At 45.5% G+C, this 17,518-nt stretch overlaps 1 protein-coding gene across 2 annotated transcripts in view; it reads left to right on the top strand.

The window, feature by feature from the left end:
• The window catches only part of SH3BP5 (SH3 domain binding protein 5), a 47,768-nt gene that overhangs the window by 11,419 nt on the left and 18,831 nt on the right, over nt 1-17,518 (top strand). Inside the window, exon 3 of one of the 2 annotated variants that reach the window (XM_061373157.1) lies at nt 814-942. The exons of the other annotated variant lie outside the window; for it this stretch is intronic. Coding sequence (XP_061229141.1) covers nt 814-942 — 129 coding nt within the window. The remainder of the gene's footprint in view (nt 1-813; nt 943-17,518) is intronic. 2 annotated transcript variants of the gene reach the window in all.

Genomic DNA, 17,518 nt, shown 5'->3' with positions numbered 1-17,518 from the left:
AATACTTTCATTGCTTTGGCTAATCATGTGAAGAGGGCAATTTGTCCAGTTTGGAAGTAGCTGGAATTTGCTTTTTGTAAATGTAGTAAATAATAAATGGGATGTAGGTGTCCTTACCCATTCGTACAAGCCGCAGCTGAAAAGATGGGCTTTTATAGCAAGAAGTCATGCCATGAGGACCTGGAAGCTTTTTGCTGCTATCAAAGTAAGTAGGGTGTGCTTATAAAAGGAAAGAGGAGCTGATTTGAGAATATACCATGTGGGATGCCTCCATTTCTTCTTGCAGGAAGCAGATCCTGTCCATCTTTGTTCACGTTGTGAAGTGGTGGAACAATATTAGGGGTGTCACATGCTAAGGTTTAGGAGATGCTAATTCCAGCTGGTGTGGGTATTTGGCCTGTCTGCTGGCCTCATTCTAGTGTTGTCTAGATGTCTTTGTCACTGAACTCCCTACTGGAAGTTGTTGTGCTGCTGTTTGCTTCCTCACTGAGTAATCTACATCTATTCCTCTCTGTAAAACCCTGCCAGAGGTGACACCTAGCACAGGGTATTGCAGGCTTTAGATGGAAGCGGTCTCTGAAAGACAAAGATTTGGTGTCCAGGATGCCAGCTTTCCAGTACGGCTCTGGGTTCTTGTTACTACCTCTAGTGAAGAACTCTGGCTTAGTCCAAATACCAGTAACCGCTTTGAATGCGTCGCCGTGTGTGTGGGTCTAAATTGAGCAACCTGAGGGTGGGAGCAAACAGGTAGAAAGAATATTTAAAGCTCTAATCAGTCTTTGTTCTGTCTTTCCCTTCTGCACCATTCTGAAGGACGCACGCCAGAAGTTCCGCTCTGTGCTGGTCGAAGCAACAGTAAAACTGGATGAACTGGTGAAGAAGATTGGCAAAGCCGTAGAAGACTCTAAACCTTACTGGGAAGCTCGGAGGGTGGCCAGGCAGGTGAGAACTTTCTGTTACAAGCTCATGCTGGTAGTTGGAGAGCACATGCTGATTGCATTGCGTTCCTGCTATTACTGACACCTTAAGGGTATGCGCTTGGTTGATGCTGGTCTGTGTCTTGAGTTGCATGTCAGTGGTGAGAACTGATGGCAGAAATGTTTCATCCCTGCCACAGCTGCACATGTTCCTCAGTCCAGGGACAGCTATAGCAGACACAAGCGATCAATAGCAAAAGACTGGTTCTGTTCTCATCTCATTATCAGAGAGAGCCTTTCAGAGCCCTGCTGTTTCCTATCAGTACTTGTAGGTATTTGAAAACACAGTGTAGATTTCATGTAGCTGCTTTTTATTCTTAAAGCAAAATGTTCAACAGCTGAATGGCTGCAACAGGAAGGTGCTGGGAAAGAGGCCAGGAGTCAGGCAGACTCAGGGAAGCCTGCAGGGCTTAGTGTTGATTAGGTTGTGCTGAAGCAAGAGTGTGCTAACTGGGGCTCTAAGTGTGTTGGTTTGGGCAGAAACTGAGCTTTGCTTTCTGTGCTGGCATCAAAACCTTATCTCCTTTCTCTCAAGTACTTGGTTATTGATAGGTATGTATGGCTGAGGCAGGGAAGGATGAGGTGTGGAAATAAGGGTCTGATCTACTGCAGGGAAAGCAAAGAGCTTGTGAGATGTCAGGCAGCTGCTCACTTTAGGGAAAAAGTAGCTGAGAGGTGAGTGTGTGGTGATGAAGGTATTGCTTCTGTTAGGTGTCTGTAATGGGGTTTGCTGGTGTCTGAGGCTTTCTGGCAAGGGGGAGGCTGTTCCTGGGTACTATTTTCTCTCAAGGCAGGGAGAGGCAGAAGTAGTGGAAGAGATGCCCTAGAGCTGCTGCGTCTGTGCTCGGCTGGAAGGATGTGGAGGGGTGGCATCTGTGTCTGGGTAGCCGGAATGCGGTTGTGTTCAAGGGGAGAGTGAGAGATGGGGGGAGCACGTGTGAAACACCTGAAAAGTGCAGAAGGATTTTGTTTGGAAGAGTAGGTAGGGATGAGGTTGAGGGATGAGAAAAGTAGTGTAGGTGTGTGCCAGGAGGCAGAAGGAAACTTGGAGCATGAGAGAAGAGAATGCATCCTCAGAACAAGGCACAGGAAAGGGAGGCATGAACGCAAGCTTCATCACTTTGAAAGCTGATGAAGCAGGAATTGGGTTGGTGGGATGTGGAATGGAAGGTAATATGTGACCGTGGCAGTCCTTTAAATTGCATGACATTGTTTTGGAGCCATTGTCTGAGGCACTGGGGATGACGTGTAGGGGTTATTTAGGCTTAATCCTTCAGACTAAAAGCAGTGTGGCAAATGGGTAAACTGCTTCAAAGCCCAGAAAGCACAATATCTACTCATCTGTAGCTGTTCTGAAAGCAGTCCCTACTCTTGGGGCCTATGGTATGTGCTGGAGATAAACCAATAGTGAGCTAGAGAATAAGAGGAAATTAGTAATAAAGAGCAAGGAATTGTTTCTGTGGTGTTAATTAGTAAGTGCAATTAAAAGAATCCCCAAAACTCTGCCTTAAGGATGATCTTAGGCTTATTTTACTATGAATACCCCTGTAATGTGCAGTGTGCATAGGACTTCTACCGTTGACTTTTCCAGGTGTAACTTTTGAAATGCATGCTCAGAATGCAAATCAGATGACTGAGGTTTGTAACAGCAAGCAGCAAGAGCAGTGAGCTGTGCCCTCTGGCCTGAAGCTGGCAGCAGATTATGCCCTGCAAGTGGAATTTTTTACTGCTGTGTCTTTGCTATCTCTGAAATCCAAGCAGTGATGCTGGTTCAAAAGTGCAAATACCCTGAGTAACCCAAACCTCTGAAGATTGATGGATTAGAGCTGTAGAATCACTACTCCACTATTGGGCTTGTTGGAGGGTACTGGATTTTTCTCGCAGTCTGTTCTGTCATTAGCTAGGCTTAAATGCTTTTATACCAGATCTGCTAATTTGCTGCATATTCAATTTGCTCTTAATTCCTTGATAATGTTGTCTGTTTTCCAAAGCCAGGATTCCCCTTCTAACTGTTCATTTCACTTCTTTCCATTTTGTGTTATGGAGCTGGTCATGGAATGGAGCTTCCTCTTTGTATCTGCTCAGCAGGCAGAGCTGGACAGTTGCCTCTGCTTTCCCTTTGGCTCTTTGTCTAATAAAATCATGAAATAGAAAATAGGAGGGCTAAGAGGAATAGTACCATTGAAGGACAGTGAATCTATCTGGAAAGCAGGAGATTGGGAAGATTGGTACCAATCGTCAGGAAAGCATCAGCCTAAAGAGTGTTTCTAGTCTTAGTTCAGTCTAGAAAAGTTGTGTTTAACTGGGAGCAAGTTTGCTATGCTAAAGTGGGGAGAAGGTGTGAGTGGGTAAGAAACCATGGAACTGGAGGCATGTACCAGGTTATGAATATGGTTATGTGTCAGTCCACATCTTTTGTTTTACTTTGATTTGTAAAATTGTAGAGAAATATGGGAACAGCTTGGTATTTTTCCATTCAAGTTTATAATAACATCTTGCCTATGAAGACTGACTTCCTCCTCCTGTCTTTATGCTTACTTTAGAGCCATTAGGCTGTCTGTGAGAACACAGGCACAAGGCTCTTGTGTACTTGTAAGAGAAAGGGAAGTGTAAACTTCAGTTTTGTTTTCAGTAAAGGGAAGTAAAATTATGACCTATAAATTAAGTCTTCTGGGAATAAAGAACTATGTAATTAATGACCTTTAGTTTGGCAGAAATCCAGGAGTTTTCCAGAGTTCTTTGCATTTAAGATGTCAGTTGCAGGGTTAGTTGTCTGATGCAAGCTGTGTTTAGTCATATCGAAGAGCTTGCTTTCACCCGGCATCAGCATGATTCTCTTCTGGAAATACTTGTTTCATCTACTGAGATAAAACGCAGTAAAAAGGCATGAGGGCACTGATGTGGGCTCAGCAGAAAACAGGCTCCCAACTCAAGTATCTCCCTGGAGAAGCTTTAGGGCCTTGAGCCCTTTTGTCTACCAAACATATCTGCATCCTGTGCAATTGTGCGTTGGCAGATGATGGTGAATTCAAAACAAATTCATTCTCCCATGTATAAGTCCTGGAGCATCTTGTTAGTTTAACATATGCTAAGAGCTTCCACTTGGCCTTCCTCAAGGTGAAACTTTGCTTTAACAGAACAATGGACCCTTAGGGTCAGGATTTGAGTGCTTTGCCCTGTGAAGTGGTGTCAAGGGGAATGAGGATGCTGTCTCTTGGTACCAAAACAGGAGCATTTGGCTTCTGCTGAGACTTGAAGTGGCTAATATTCTTGCCCCTATAGATTTCATGCAAAGTTTGCTAAGACAACCCCATTGTGATACTTTATATGGTGTAGCAATGGGCTTTGTGGTGCACACCTTACTGTTTTGGAGCTTTTTAATCCAAATTTGTTATTTAATCAAACTTGGACGTATTTCTGCCGCAAGAACCTTTTTGCATTGGGCAGACTGTCTTTTCATGTTGTTCTTTAACCTATGCCATAATGTGTGTGGTCAGTGGAAGAACCTTGGCCTATAGTGGAGTATCGTGTACGTACAGAAGCAACAACTAGGTTGCAACAATATGAAGCTCCTTTAATCCAGGAGGTGGTCCAGGTGTTTACAGGTGTTGGGAAGATCAGTTGTCCCGTATCTGTTTGTTAGGTTGGTGGGGTTTTTTAATTATTAGTGTTATTTTGTTATTGTAGTGGGGTTTTCTTATGGGCTGGGGTGGTTGGAGGGGTGGTGTTGGGGGATTGTTTGCTGGTAATGTGCTTCCCTGGATGGCTAGGTGAAAAATGAGACTTTTCTCACCCTAAGGTAATAGAAGAGAAGGGTGATGTTACCAGGAAACACTAATAACATAAACAGCAGTGTAGGTCTCGAGCCTCTGAGTTAAGGAGTGTCTTAAAGCCATTGTTGACTTCTGCAGGGCTGGGGCAGAAAGTGCCCATGTAATAGCGTGTGAGCAGGTGATAGTCTGTAGGAGCTGATTTTGTGCTGGTAAATTACATCATCTCTCAGTTCCCACGTAAAATGGAGCTGTCAGGCTGCTGTGAAGCCAAGTTCATTGAGGGAAGTAAAAGCACTTCGGGGTCATTGGGTGAAGGGTGCCATGAAAATGTTGTGTGGCCGTCATTGCTTGTGAACCCAGGGGCAAAGTGAACAGGAGGATTTGTCTTCCTGCTTTGTTTCTGTTGGAAAAAAAATTAAGGTTTGATAAAAATGTATTCCCACTTGCCCCTACAAGTAGAACAATCCATGTGTTAGTAGTGACCCTCACCCATGTTGGGAGTATTGGTTTTAAGTTAAGCTTTAGCTTCTTTTAGTGAGCAGGGGTCTTTAGAGGATGAGGAGTTATGCTTTAGTCTCCAGTATTGGCTCAGGCTGGAAGTAGGTGCAGGTGCTTTATTCGGCTTTAGTACTGAGCTTATTTGGGAGGGACATGGGTTTGCTGTGTGATATTTCCCTCACCTCATTTAGCTTTCAAGAAAGAGTGTCAGAAAACTTGCTTCAGGCAAAAATAGATGAAAGATCTGTGCTAGGTCACATCTGTATGTATCTCTCACTAATGGGCCCGTCCGTAGCAAGTGTTCAGACAGGAGTATATTGAAGGGTATGCATAGAATCACAGAATGGTTTAGGTTAGAAAGGACCTTAAGATCATCCTGTTCCAAACCCCTGCATGGGCAGGGATACCCCATACTAGATCCTGCACCAAGTGGTTCAATGAATCTTATATCTGAGTGAACCAGGATGAAAAGGAGCTGCTGTAATCTTCCAGAACAGGAAATGAGGTGAAACTGAGCCACTTGATGGTGAAGGTGGGAGGGGTATAAGCAGATAGGAGCACACTTTCCTAGTTGGAAAAGTCTTCCTCAGCAGATGAGACTGATACTATTCTTTGCAGTATTCAGGACTGCTGTGCCTATAAATGAAGCTTTCCAAAGTGGCCATTGCATCTCAGTTTCTAAGTGTCCAGCTTGAGATGTGTGAAAGTAGCGTGGCAAGCCTGGAAAGTTACAGACAATGACTTTCTTAGACAAAAGCTTTTTAAGTTCATACAACTTGGAGCTTCAAAACTGCCAATCACCCTTAAAAATGGATTAGGAATTGGAAACTGGTCTTGCCGGTGTCGCTTCCTGCAGCAGCCAGGTTTCCCATCCAAATCTGGTCAGCGAGTGAGAGCTAATGGGATTGCAGCACCAGCTGGCTCTGCTGTGGGCAGGAGGACAGCATGGAGTGTGAGTGACAGCTCCTGGGTCCAGATCCAACATATTGGATATCCAGGTCTTCCCCTCTTGTTCCCAGGCAGTAGGTAAGTAACGCATCGGTATACTGGAGGTAGACATGTCATAAAGCATCTTCTTTTTGATCCTACTTTCGCGAGCTCAAGTCCTGATGCTCATGTTAACAAGGAGTTAAGACTGATTTGTATTATTTGATAGATTTATCTTGGCTTTTTGGTGGAGGGAGAGGAAACTTGAGAAGCAAAAACTAAATGTCAGCAGAACTGTGACAGACCCGCATTCCCGTTTGGCAGCTTGCTATGGAGCTAGTGAGAAGTCAAACTATTATCACAGTTGCAGTGGAACAACAGCGGACCTTTCCTGAAGGAGTGTTTCTGGTTAACTGTTGGGGAACCAAAACACTATCTGGTGGCTTCAGGTTTTGAAAGCAAGAAACAGGAACTTGAAAATTGACTTTGACAAACTCACTACAGATCCTTCTGACCACTTCAGGGGAAAGAAAGCGAACGCCCAGAGCACTCGACTGCTTTCTGTGGCTATGGTTTGGTGCTGCACTATCAATGCCATTAATGGGGTGTTAATTCTGCTCTCTCTTACAGTTTGTTCATCTTGCCTTTGGAGAAAGCCTTAGACATTGATGCGGGCAAAAGTGCCCCTTTTATCAAATGAGAACAACTTCTGTTAATGTGGGGTCAGTAACTGTCATAGGCTCCTAAGAGTATTTCCACCCATGTTTCTGGTGGGGGAGCCAGCAGAAACTATTTTATATGGATGGTGTTCCTCCAGCCGTTTGCAGTAACCAGTCTAGGCTGGCCATTTAGGTTATTTGTGGTCTACCTATGCTGGTAGTTTGCCCTTTTAATTGAAGATGCTGTATTGTGCTGCCCTGGTGGCTCTCAGGGAGCCTCACAATAGTGTGAGGATAGAGAAGGTAATGATGGCTGGTTTAGGAAGGTGGGGTGCACAGTGTGAGAAGTGACTTGCTCCTCAGATGTGTAAATCAACCATGCAGAAATGGCTGTGATTTGGTTTTGGATTTCTAAGGCTGGTGGGGTTGAGAGGCCACTCAGAGTTAGGGAAGCAGCTCCCTCCTGAGCTGGAGTTCACCTGTCAGTGGATGATGAACTTGTCTGTGTGATGGAGGCTGACATGATGGCCTCAGCACTAGGGCAGGCCAGGCACAGAGGGAGGGAGGCAGCACAAGCTTTGCCTGGGAAGAGGTGGCTGGGGTGCTCCAAAGGGAAAGGAGACATGGAATGTGCTGTGTGAGTAATCAGGAATCCCAGTGCTGTAAAGAAATGGTAGAGATTAAATGTCTGAGCTGTGCAAAAGTGGTACCTGAAATGATGAAGCATGAGGTCTATGGGTTGTACCTGATGGCATCATTTTTGTATGTCTGCCCTGTCCTCTGTGGAGCTGTTCTAGACCTGAACCCCTTCTTCCCTCCAACTCTTTCTTCCTTTTTTTATTGTCATTACGAAACACACCATTAAATCAGGGAAACCACGCTGATGTGACATCAGTCCTCTTGTGAAATGTGGAGTTCCCATTGCTGTGATCCCAAGGGGTGTTCTCAGTATATTAATCTCCCTTTCTACATAGTACGTGGCTGACTGTGGGGTCAGGCACCCATCTGAAGAGGAAATAAGTCAAGCAAAGGAATCTGACATCAGTGATTTTATTGAGGGCGAGGGGTCACTTCCTGGACTTCCACCAGGGAATCCATTGGGCTCTGTAAACTTTTATTTCTAAAGTAGGATGCACTTTGGGTTAAGTAAAGAAAATGTTGTGCCATGCTCAAAATCTGGGGTGCCCCTTGTACTCTTATCATGTTTGCACAGTTGTGATTGAAGCCCTGGAGTAGCACAAAGGAGTTGCTACCCTGTGTTCAGGGATGTAATCCTCAGTGTTTCACTGTTGGCAGACAGAGCTTGTGCTTGGTGCGTTCTGTTTCCTCCACCAGAATACTCACAACCTGAAAGCTGTATTTGAAGTCTTATGTTATGGTTCTGTTGCATTTTCCTTCAGACCAAGGTTGTGATGAAGCCCAGGAAGCAGGGAGCTCAGTGAGACTTACCTTGGTCAGTCAGCTGGGGTTTGCCTGGATCATTTCTTAGTGGTGTTATTGATTTGCTTGAAGTTCAAGACCTTGTTTTGACACTTGTTTTCTGGCTCTGTCATCTGGTTGAGCAGTGTGATATTGATATCAGAGTAGCTGTCCTTAAACTGCTGAGAAGATAACAGATGTTGCCTGGTTGAATTTGGAAAGCTAAGCCAAAGGTCTGATCTGTGGAGGAAAGCTCCTCAGTGTGTTTCTCTTCCCATCAACCCTGCTAATGCAAGCTAGTAGGTCAGTGTGACTGGCAGGTTTCTACCCTCTTAATCCTGAGCAGCTGCAAATCTGTCCCTTGTTTGAAAAAGCCAACAGCTGCTGCTTCACAGATGACCTGAAAAAAGCCCTTTACCTGATTCATATTTAGTGCTCTGTTACTTGTATGTCCTGCAAACTGGGTGGCATCGGTAGTAAAACCGTCTGCAAATACCATTTACTTGGCATCTTTGGACAGTAGGAACTAATTTTCATCCACCTGATCGTTGAAATACCTGTATCAATAAATTCTGTGCATATACATCCCCCTCTAAAAGTTAGACTGTGTCTATGCCTTCTGTGCCTCAGGTCTACTTATTTTGGGTTGGTATGCATGTTTTTATGTGAGCTCTGTGCTGTTGATGGATGATGAGTTTGTATGAGCTAGTGATGCAAAAAGTCTAATTGGTCTTCTCATCATTAGCAGAAGATGTGCCTTGGGGGGCTCTATTATGTAAATTTGTTAGCTGTGCACTGTAAATGAGAGGTTCTTCCCTCTTCTGCTCTTCTTTCCCTAAGCAGAAGAAAATACAGTTTTCATCTAAGAGTTTTGAAGAATTTATCTAAAAGAGAGGAAAAAAAGAATCACTCTTTTTTTGGTGTCTCTTTCTCCCATCTTCTCCAACCCCACAGAGCATCCATCGGTTCTAAGCTATTCTGTCTGGCAGCAGTAGGAGGCCAGCTAACTGTCCAACCTCTATCTCCATTCATTGTCAAGAATGCAATGACCTAATTATTTTGCCTACCTGTCAAGAATGTTTTTCCTTGTTCTTCTTCTGTTATGAAACAGAAGTAGGTCTGGAATACTGGAGTAAATTGGTGTAGAAATGCCCTCTGTTCTTTGGAGTAACAAGGAAGGAAGGAAAGTTTGGGGTTTTTCTGGTAGATGTCAGGTGATTTAGGCAGAAAGAACGGATACAGGTGATCTGGATGCTATGCTTCATCACAGATGCAATGGCAGATGCTGGAACTGGTGAGAAGGTGTAAGCAGTTCTCAAAGGGTGCTGAGATGTGAAAATAGAGATTCCTTTTCCCACTGTTGTTGTCTGTTTGGCTAACATCAGCTTGTATCCTCTTCAGTTTGGAAAACCAAGAGGTTTAGATTGTGTGTTCCTTTGCATAGCTGTTTCCAAAAGGTGAGTCTACAGCATTTAAAACCCCAGTAATCTAAAGGAAGGATTACTTTGCTTTGTTCTCTCTCTCTGTTTCCCCTCCCAGTCTTTGCTGGCCACTGGTAAAGACTATTTAAAGAGGCTTTAAGCCACAGAGAGGATCATCTGTTAAAAACAGTAGCGGGCATTTGAGCCCAGGTGACTTGAGGTCAGGGCAATATCCTATATACTTGTTTTGTGTGGCAATTGCGCAGGGGTGCCTGCTTGAAGGCAGCCTGAGTCTTGCAACTTCGGAGAAGCTGTTCAGCCACCCCAATCTTTATGGTGTACAGTGGTCTAAATAGGTGGGAGTTTATTATGGAGTGATAAATGCTTAAGCTGGAGGCTGCCACCAAAACAAATCTGATTTGAATGATGGTTACTGCCTTCTGGGTGTGTTTCATTGTGACTTCTAGTAAAACGGTATGAATTTATGTCTGTTCTCACTGGAAAAGGTTATCTGAAGAGTCCAATTCCTCTGTAGCATGTATGGGAATGGCTCTGCATGTTTCTGTTAGAACATCTCTCGTAATTACAGCAAACTCACAGTTCTACTGTTAGAAAATACATGAAACTGCCAGGATGTTGAAGCAGTGCCTGGCATTTTTAGCTGTATCTGATCCTGACCCTTGGTGGTTTGTGCCTTGTTTCACTTGGTAAAGGGTGCTAATGGCTTGTTCTTAAGGGAGGATTTTATTGCTGTGAAGTGGAATTGAAGTTTTGCCCCTGCTGCTGCCTAGACTTTTGTTCAAGGAATGGACCTAGCCCTTCATTTGTCCAGGACACCACTCACAGCTCTTTCCCTTAAGTGAATCAAGCCTGTTATTCACATGTACTGTGGAGTCATGTAATTCCATTAGGGAAAAACATGCAGGGTTAAGAGATTAATTAGCTTCAATGGGTCCCTTGGGAGCATGACTGTCTCGGAAGCAGCTGTGAGCATGCAGTCAGGTAGCCTGGGCCCTTTCTCCAGAGCATGTCCCTGCTCCTGAGGATAGGCAGTTGCTGATGGCTGTGAGGCTTTCTGGTAGCTGGGAGCAGCCCATCACCCAGATGAAACTCCTACCCACACGCCTCATCTTAGCTTATGGCAGTATGCACGCTTGCACAAGACGTGCATTCAAAACCAGGCTGCCAATTCCCTTGCCAAGATCCCTCTGGAACCTTCTACTTCCAAACATTCACTGCTTTGGCGGCAGTAAGGTGAGACAACAATCTGGTGTTTCTCCTGAATGTATCTGTTGCGTCCGTATGTGCCAAACATTCATTATCTTGGGTAAATAGCAAAATCCACTCAGGCAGGCAGTGTGCATCTCGCAGGGTGTATTTGTGGGAGTTTGTTCCATCCTTCTATATTTGGTTTCAGCAACGGAGGCTGCTGCCAGGTGCAGATGAGCATGTAGAGCCTCTGTAAACCTAGAAACTGGCTGTGAACCCTGCACTGGGTCCCTGCTGAAGCTCTCAGAATGCAGGTGCATGTTTGGGGGAGGATTGGCTTGGTGGTTTTGTCACTTAAGTTTTATGTTGGAGAAGAAAAACCTGGACTGAGTGGAGACCTCAGAGTGTCTGAAGGGGGCTACGAGGATGCTGGAGAGGGGCTCTTCATTGGGGACTGTAGCGATAGGACAAGGGGTGATGGGTTCAAACTGAAACAGGGGAAGTTCAGGTTGGATGTGAGGCAGAAGCTCTTCCCTGTGAGGGTGCTGAGGCGCTGGCACAGGGTGCCCAGAGAAGCTGTGGCTGCCCCATCCCTGGCAGTGTTCAAGGTCAGGTTGGACACAGGGGGCTTGGAGCAACCTGGTCTAGTGGAAGGTGTCCCTGCCTGTGGCAGGGGTTGGAGCTGGACGAGCTTTAATGTCCTTTCCAACCCAAACCAGTGTGGGACTCTATGATCTCTTCTAGAAGGCATCAGCTTTATAATTGTGGCCACAGACAAATGCCCAGCTAACAAGTGGGTAGCAGTACACACCCAAGAAGGTTGTGTCTGGATGGTGTTAGGATGTACAACTTGTCATATTCTGGTGCCATAGACTTGTTAATTAGTGTGAGTAACTCCAAGTAGACCAGCATCTTACAACAACCTCATGAAAAATGAGGGAGGACCAAAAGGCTTGGTGTAGTATCTCCCATACAATCCCTGTGCCCAAATGAGCATCATCTCCCTACTCCTGTGATGCAGGGAGCTCGATCAGTTAAAACCAGTGAGGAGTCCAGTAGGTTTGAAATGCCTGAAGGCCACGATTGGCCCAGAGATCATATTCTTGCCCTTGTTTCACAAGATCCTAGTGTAAAGCCTAGGTGGGAACCAACAGAGAAGGGATGGCAGCTGATGGTTTGGTCCAGTCCAGGATTCATCCAAACAGCATGTAAGGAAATTATATGTTTAGGTATTTTCTCCCTCATTTCCTTATGTAGCTCCTAAAGAAGGGAGGTGGTGTTAGGGTTATTATCTTTGGCATTATCTTTGAGCAGACAAACTGTCTGTACGCTGGTAACAGAAGTAGGTAAGGATGTGAGCTGCTGATTGTGCCCTGAACTTCTTGCTTCTTGGAACATGGCTTGTGATCCTCTCTTAAGGGAGTTACATACATCACCTAACTTTAGCACAGAGCTCGATGTCTCTCAGCATGCTTTGTAGGTCTGCTCTTATTTCTTCAGCCTTTTTATAGACTACAGGTTTAGCAGGAAAACGAAGCAGAGCCAGGAGTCAGGTCAGTTCTGTGACCCTGAAGCTGTTAGGAGAGATGGGGTGGATGCATGGATGGGCCCAAAACCACCCAGCACAAGAACAAGACACTTAATCAAAAGCAAAGACTAAGTGACATCTGGTTGTTGTATTAGCAAAATTTAACCCATGTACCTTTTTGTAGCTTTTCAATGAACTGCTTGAAGAATACAAGGGTGTTTCAGGCTTGAGAGCTGTCTTTTCTGCCAATAATGCAAACAGTCATCACAGATTGGGGGTTTTTAGTCTGCAGAGAGAAGGGAAAGGAAGGTCATGGGACTTCAAAAGCAAACAAAACTTCTACCCCCACAACTGCACCACTTGTCTGCTCATTCCAGGACAGAAGTGTGTGGAATCTAGCAGAGCATTCAGCATCACGGCTAAGGCTTTGCAGCTATGTTCTTTGGGTTTTGAGGAACAGAAAGACAAAATGCTGGTGTTTGATGGAAATGCTGCGTGTACAGGACCTCTGTACCCAGCCACCTGCTCAAAGTGGAGCTGTCACCATTGCTGGGTTGCATCAACTATGGTTTTGATGAGTGTTGAAAACCTCCAGGGATGGAGATTGGTAATGTGGGTCACACTGCCAGCCTGGTAACGAAGACTTTTTAAATGGGCAACCTGAACAACCAAGCTGCTGTCTGTGGCTGTTGCTTCATGTTACACCATCCAGTGCTGCTGAGCAGCGTTATTTGACTTCTGTCATCTTTGCAGCTCCCCTTCAATTTTTAGCTGGCAGTTGCTTAGCTTAGAGTACTCCTCAGTCTCTTCCTTGCTAGACTAAAAAGGTCCACATCCCTTGCAGTCTTTGTTAAGCCACTGGACCCTGCTTTGACATCCCTTTTGCATCGGAGAGCTGGGACATGCAGTATTCCCTGTGCAGCCTCACCAGCACTGAGTTGGAAGGAATGATTCCTTCCCATGACTGGCCAGCCGTGGCCCTCTTAATGTAGCCTAGGACATGGTTTGTCTTACTCACAGGAGTTGAGCCTTTTCAGCTTTCTCAGCCTGAGATGTAACATGCAGGGCTGATCATCCCATCTGTGCTGATCATGGGATTATTCCACCCCAGGTACAAGACTATATGCTATTCTGTGTTGAGCCTTGTGGGGTGTCTCTTGGCACAGCTGAGTTTCACAAAGTCCATCTGGGTTGAGGTTCTATGTTTTCCATTTCAGTCATCTCCTCTAACTTAGCATCATCCCCAGATTTGCTGGGGGTGTAGCTGTGCTGGTATCAAGATTGTTGTTCGGATGCTGAGCATCACGAGCTCTTCTGTTGATGTCCAGGCTGCAGCTGGTAGCCAATAACAAGAGCAGCATTGAATCAGGTTGAAGAAAACTGGAGCCAAACCAGCAGCATTCAGCAGCTAGTTACTGTCAATGCTGCAGTGAACACTTAACTGCCTTGACCCTGTATGCTTCTGAATTATTGACTCCACTGCAGTGGTGGGCAAGACACGTATGCCTTGGTCAATGAGTTGTGGTCCTGCTGTCCTCATCCCTGCCAGAAGCTAGTTCAGGATGCTGCAGTGCAGTCACTGTGATCAGGGTAATCCCCAAAGACAGGCAGTGCTACAGCAGCTCTGGTGGGTGACTGATGGAGGAAAGTTCCTGTTTTAAAACAGGCTTCATGTTGTGCTTTGCACAGCAAATTAACCGTGGGATGTTGTTGAAAGAATGAGAGGGGGCCAGAATGGAAACATCTGAAACTTGCTTCCTTCTGAAGAGTGGCACTGGAACACAGTTAATCATTGTGTATACGGTAGTGCACAAGTATGCATTTGCTGCTAGCAATTAAACTATTGTTCTAAAGATTACCGAGTGGGAGAGACATCGGTTTCACAGTGACAAACAAGTGCCTTGTAGAGCAAAAGCCTTGGGTCAGCATGTGGGGTGCCAGTGCCTTGTTCTGAGCAGCAGCTGAGTGTTTCCATCATGCTTCAGCTTACAGTGATTTTAGAAACAGATTATTCATGCCTTCTATTGGTAGTAATGCATGCACAGGATGAGGTAGGTTCACCTGGATAGATGAGAAGCCAGTTTTGTTAATACTTGCAAATGACTGTTCTTTGCTGCCTGTTTCCAATGGGACTCTTGCTTGTTGTGTTAGCGATGCCCTTTTCACGAATTCATCAGCACTTGTGGCCCTGGTCCCCTGGTGAGGGAGGCTGCCCGAGGGGTGAAATTCAGTAGCAGGCTTGGCCTCACAACATGTACCCCCTGCTTCTATTTCTGGCAACCTGGCTTGGCTCTTAGGTGCGTGCATGTGCTCACAGGTCAGAGCACGTATCGGAGGCCGAGCAGTGCGCACCAGGGTGTATTAGGTGTCAGCTAACCTGCTCTAGCTGTGTTGCACTGTGGGGTTTTTGTGTCAGTGATATTGTGCAGTCCCATGTAACCGGGTAGGCAAACACAAAAATCAGAGGTAAATGAAATGAAGAAGAGAAGTCTTGGTTGATGTTAATAGAGAGGGTCCAAGCTTTGTATGGTAGGGTGAGACAAATCCTCTATTATGTCAGCTGGGCAAGGGCTCTGACTACAAAGGGGGATTGGGATGATAAAAGCTATGTAAACTAAACAGAAAACTGTATTATGTGATGAGAGAGTAGAGGGTTTTCTGCTTTGGAAGTGCACAAGCAGATGTGTCTATGCAGTCCTGCAGACCTCTGTGTGCTGCTGCCGGCTGCAGAAGGGTGAGCACGCTTATAAAAGCACCTGGTTTGTGTTCTTCGGTTAGCTTGCCGTGGCCAGGCAGTTTGTTTTCATCACTATCTTTAGTTAATAACACAACCAGCTGCTGTGCCCTGCTCCCTTCTGTGCAAAGCCCTGGGTAGACGAAGCAGAGGATTGCCCATGAGGGTGCAGCTTTTATCCCCCCAAAAGGTATTTGTCAGGGCTGAGCTCCTTTCAGTAATACATTAATAGCTTGCAACAATAACCTGCCAGTACCCCTTTAGTTTGACTTCATTGTTCACTTTAAAAGTTGACCTGTTTTATACTGTTGTGCCCCATTTGTGTGTCACCTCTGCTTCTTCGGGAGCTGGCTGGGAAGTCTGGGGCTGTGAATATCGGAACCAGGGAGATGAGCTGGTGAGAGAACACAGGGTGGATAGTGGCAAAGAGACAGCTCTTGGCCATGAGGAGGGGACTGGGTGAGCAGAGCATGCTGTTTGTTGTAGGGAAGTGATTTACTGTTGTGGGAGACTTGTTTGTAGAGTGCTGGGCTGTGGAGGAGGGATGAGCACAGTGGCAAAGAGAGTTGGTGTGCTGTGTAGATGGCATGTGTTAGAGGCTGCTGTGACGGTGGGATTCTCCTTAGCTGAGATCTCTGTGGCTGCTTAATGGCATTTCTCAAGGCATCCCATTTTATGTTTTACAGTAGTAGGGGGTCTGCAGTCATGAAGACATTCCGTTGAGTTCCCTGGCAAAAAGCACTGGCGATGAGGCACAATTTGCTCTTGCTCACTGTGGCAGTGGGAGCAGGAGCACAGGTTCCCCAGTTCTCAAGGTGTCAAGGTTTCACCATTTGCAATAAGGGGTTTCAGTGGCCTGGCTCCTTCTGACATATTTGAAAGAGATGCTCACTTCTCTATCAGGTGGACTGCATCAAGCATCTGCGAGCGATACGGTTGGCAGGCAGAAAGCTGACATCCCACTTGCCTCCAGAGACTTTTGCCATCATCATCTAGTACGCTTTCCTTTGTGCTACTGCAGGCTCAAACCTCTCTCAACTCAAACACCAGTTTGTGCTTGAAAGCAAAATAACCTAGTTTTCAGCTCGTCGGTTGAGTTTTGAATCCTGCTCTTTTGAGAGAAACAGCCACTGTCTAAAATAATGAAGTTCTTCACATACAGTGTCAGGAGGTTGGATGGAGATGTGAGCTCCTGTTGCTTGTTATGGTTTTAAGAGCACATGAAGACCATGGCTACTTTCTGTTCCATCAAACTGAGTGATCTGCAGGCTTGAGAAGGAGAGTGTGAGAGCAATCTGTCCGTGATGGTGCAGAACTGCTTGTACGTGCTGGAGGGAGTTTTAAATGAAGGCTAATTACTGAGTAACTGTACCAGCTAAAAAGTGTTTGTGTATCCCTTTTCACATTGGCAAAGCCACAAACCCATTGATGTTTCTCTAATGACTAATGTGTCATTCTTTACCTTAGCATTTGGCTTTTTTCTTTCCCAGGCTTTCAGTAAGTTGCTTAAAAGACTGTAGTTTGACCCCAGATAACTATTGAAGCTAAACTGGTATTTGGACTAACTCCCTTAAACCGAAAAGCACTTTGTGTTCCAAAAGAGTGTTTCCAAGCTGCCATTGCAGAGTAGCATTCAGCAAATAGAGCTGGGAGAGAATATTTAACTGTGGGTTTGGTTTAGTTTTCCATTTGCTCACACAGCTACGAGGCATGAAGCTGAATGTGACCAGTTATGGGCCTACCTGTTAACCACTTCATCTCTCAGTGTCCTACTGGTGCAAGTAGAACTGTCAATTTAGCTTCTGGTTTTCTTAGCATAAAGAGCATTTGTCTCCTGTGCAGACAGTTATGCTTTAGAGGCTTCATCAGATGAGCTACCAGTACTGCAAGCTACCACTAAACGTTGTTTTCCATGAGGATGTAGTAACTCGATTCCTAATGCTCTGAAGACTTTTTGCTGGCTTAGATGTTGATCCCTGACCCAGTATCTGTGCCAACAGAAACTTGCAACTACTGATGCAGTTACAGTGAGAAAACTGTGCTGCTTCTGTGCTCACATTGCCCCTGGGACCTGGTTTTACTGGAGTTTCGAAAGCTGTTACTTGTTGGTGCAGTTCTGCCTTTGCTGAGGATGGTTTTGCCGAGCTGCTTTCGTGTGTCCCTAAGTTGGTTCTTGCATGGGCAGGGCTCATCATGGAGCTGAAGCCTTCACTGGGGTAAGGCTTTGACAGCCTGGAAGTCACTGGGACTTGGCTCCACCTCATAGGGTCTTTCTTGAGGATTAGCCTTGCTCTTCCAGCATCTCCAGCACTGTTCTGCAGTACTTGGTGCTGGCTCTTACTGGAGCCTTGCATTTTACTTCCCTTTTGAGAA

The sequence above is a fragment of the Neopsephotus bourkii genome, unplaced genomic scaffold, assembly GCF_033783945.1.
Source record: "Neopsephotus bourkii isolate Nb327-2 ecotype Australia unplaced genomic scaffold, CSIRO-AGI_Nbou_v1 NB_1629, whole genome shotgun sequence".
Classification (NCBI taxonomy): domain Eukaryota; kingdom Metazoa; phylum Chordata; class Aves; order Psittaciformes; family Psittacidae; genus Neopsephotus; species Neopsephotus bourkii.
Note: the sequence above shows the minus strand (reverse complement) of the source record. Positions and strands in the feature narration are given on the sequence as shown.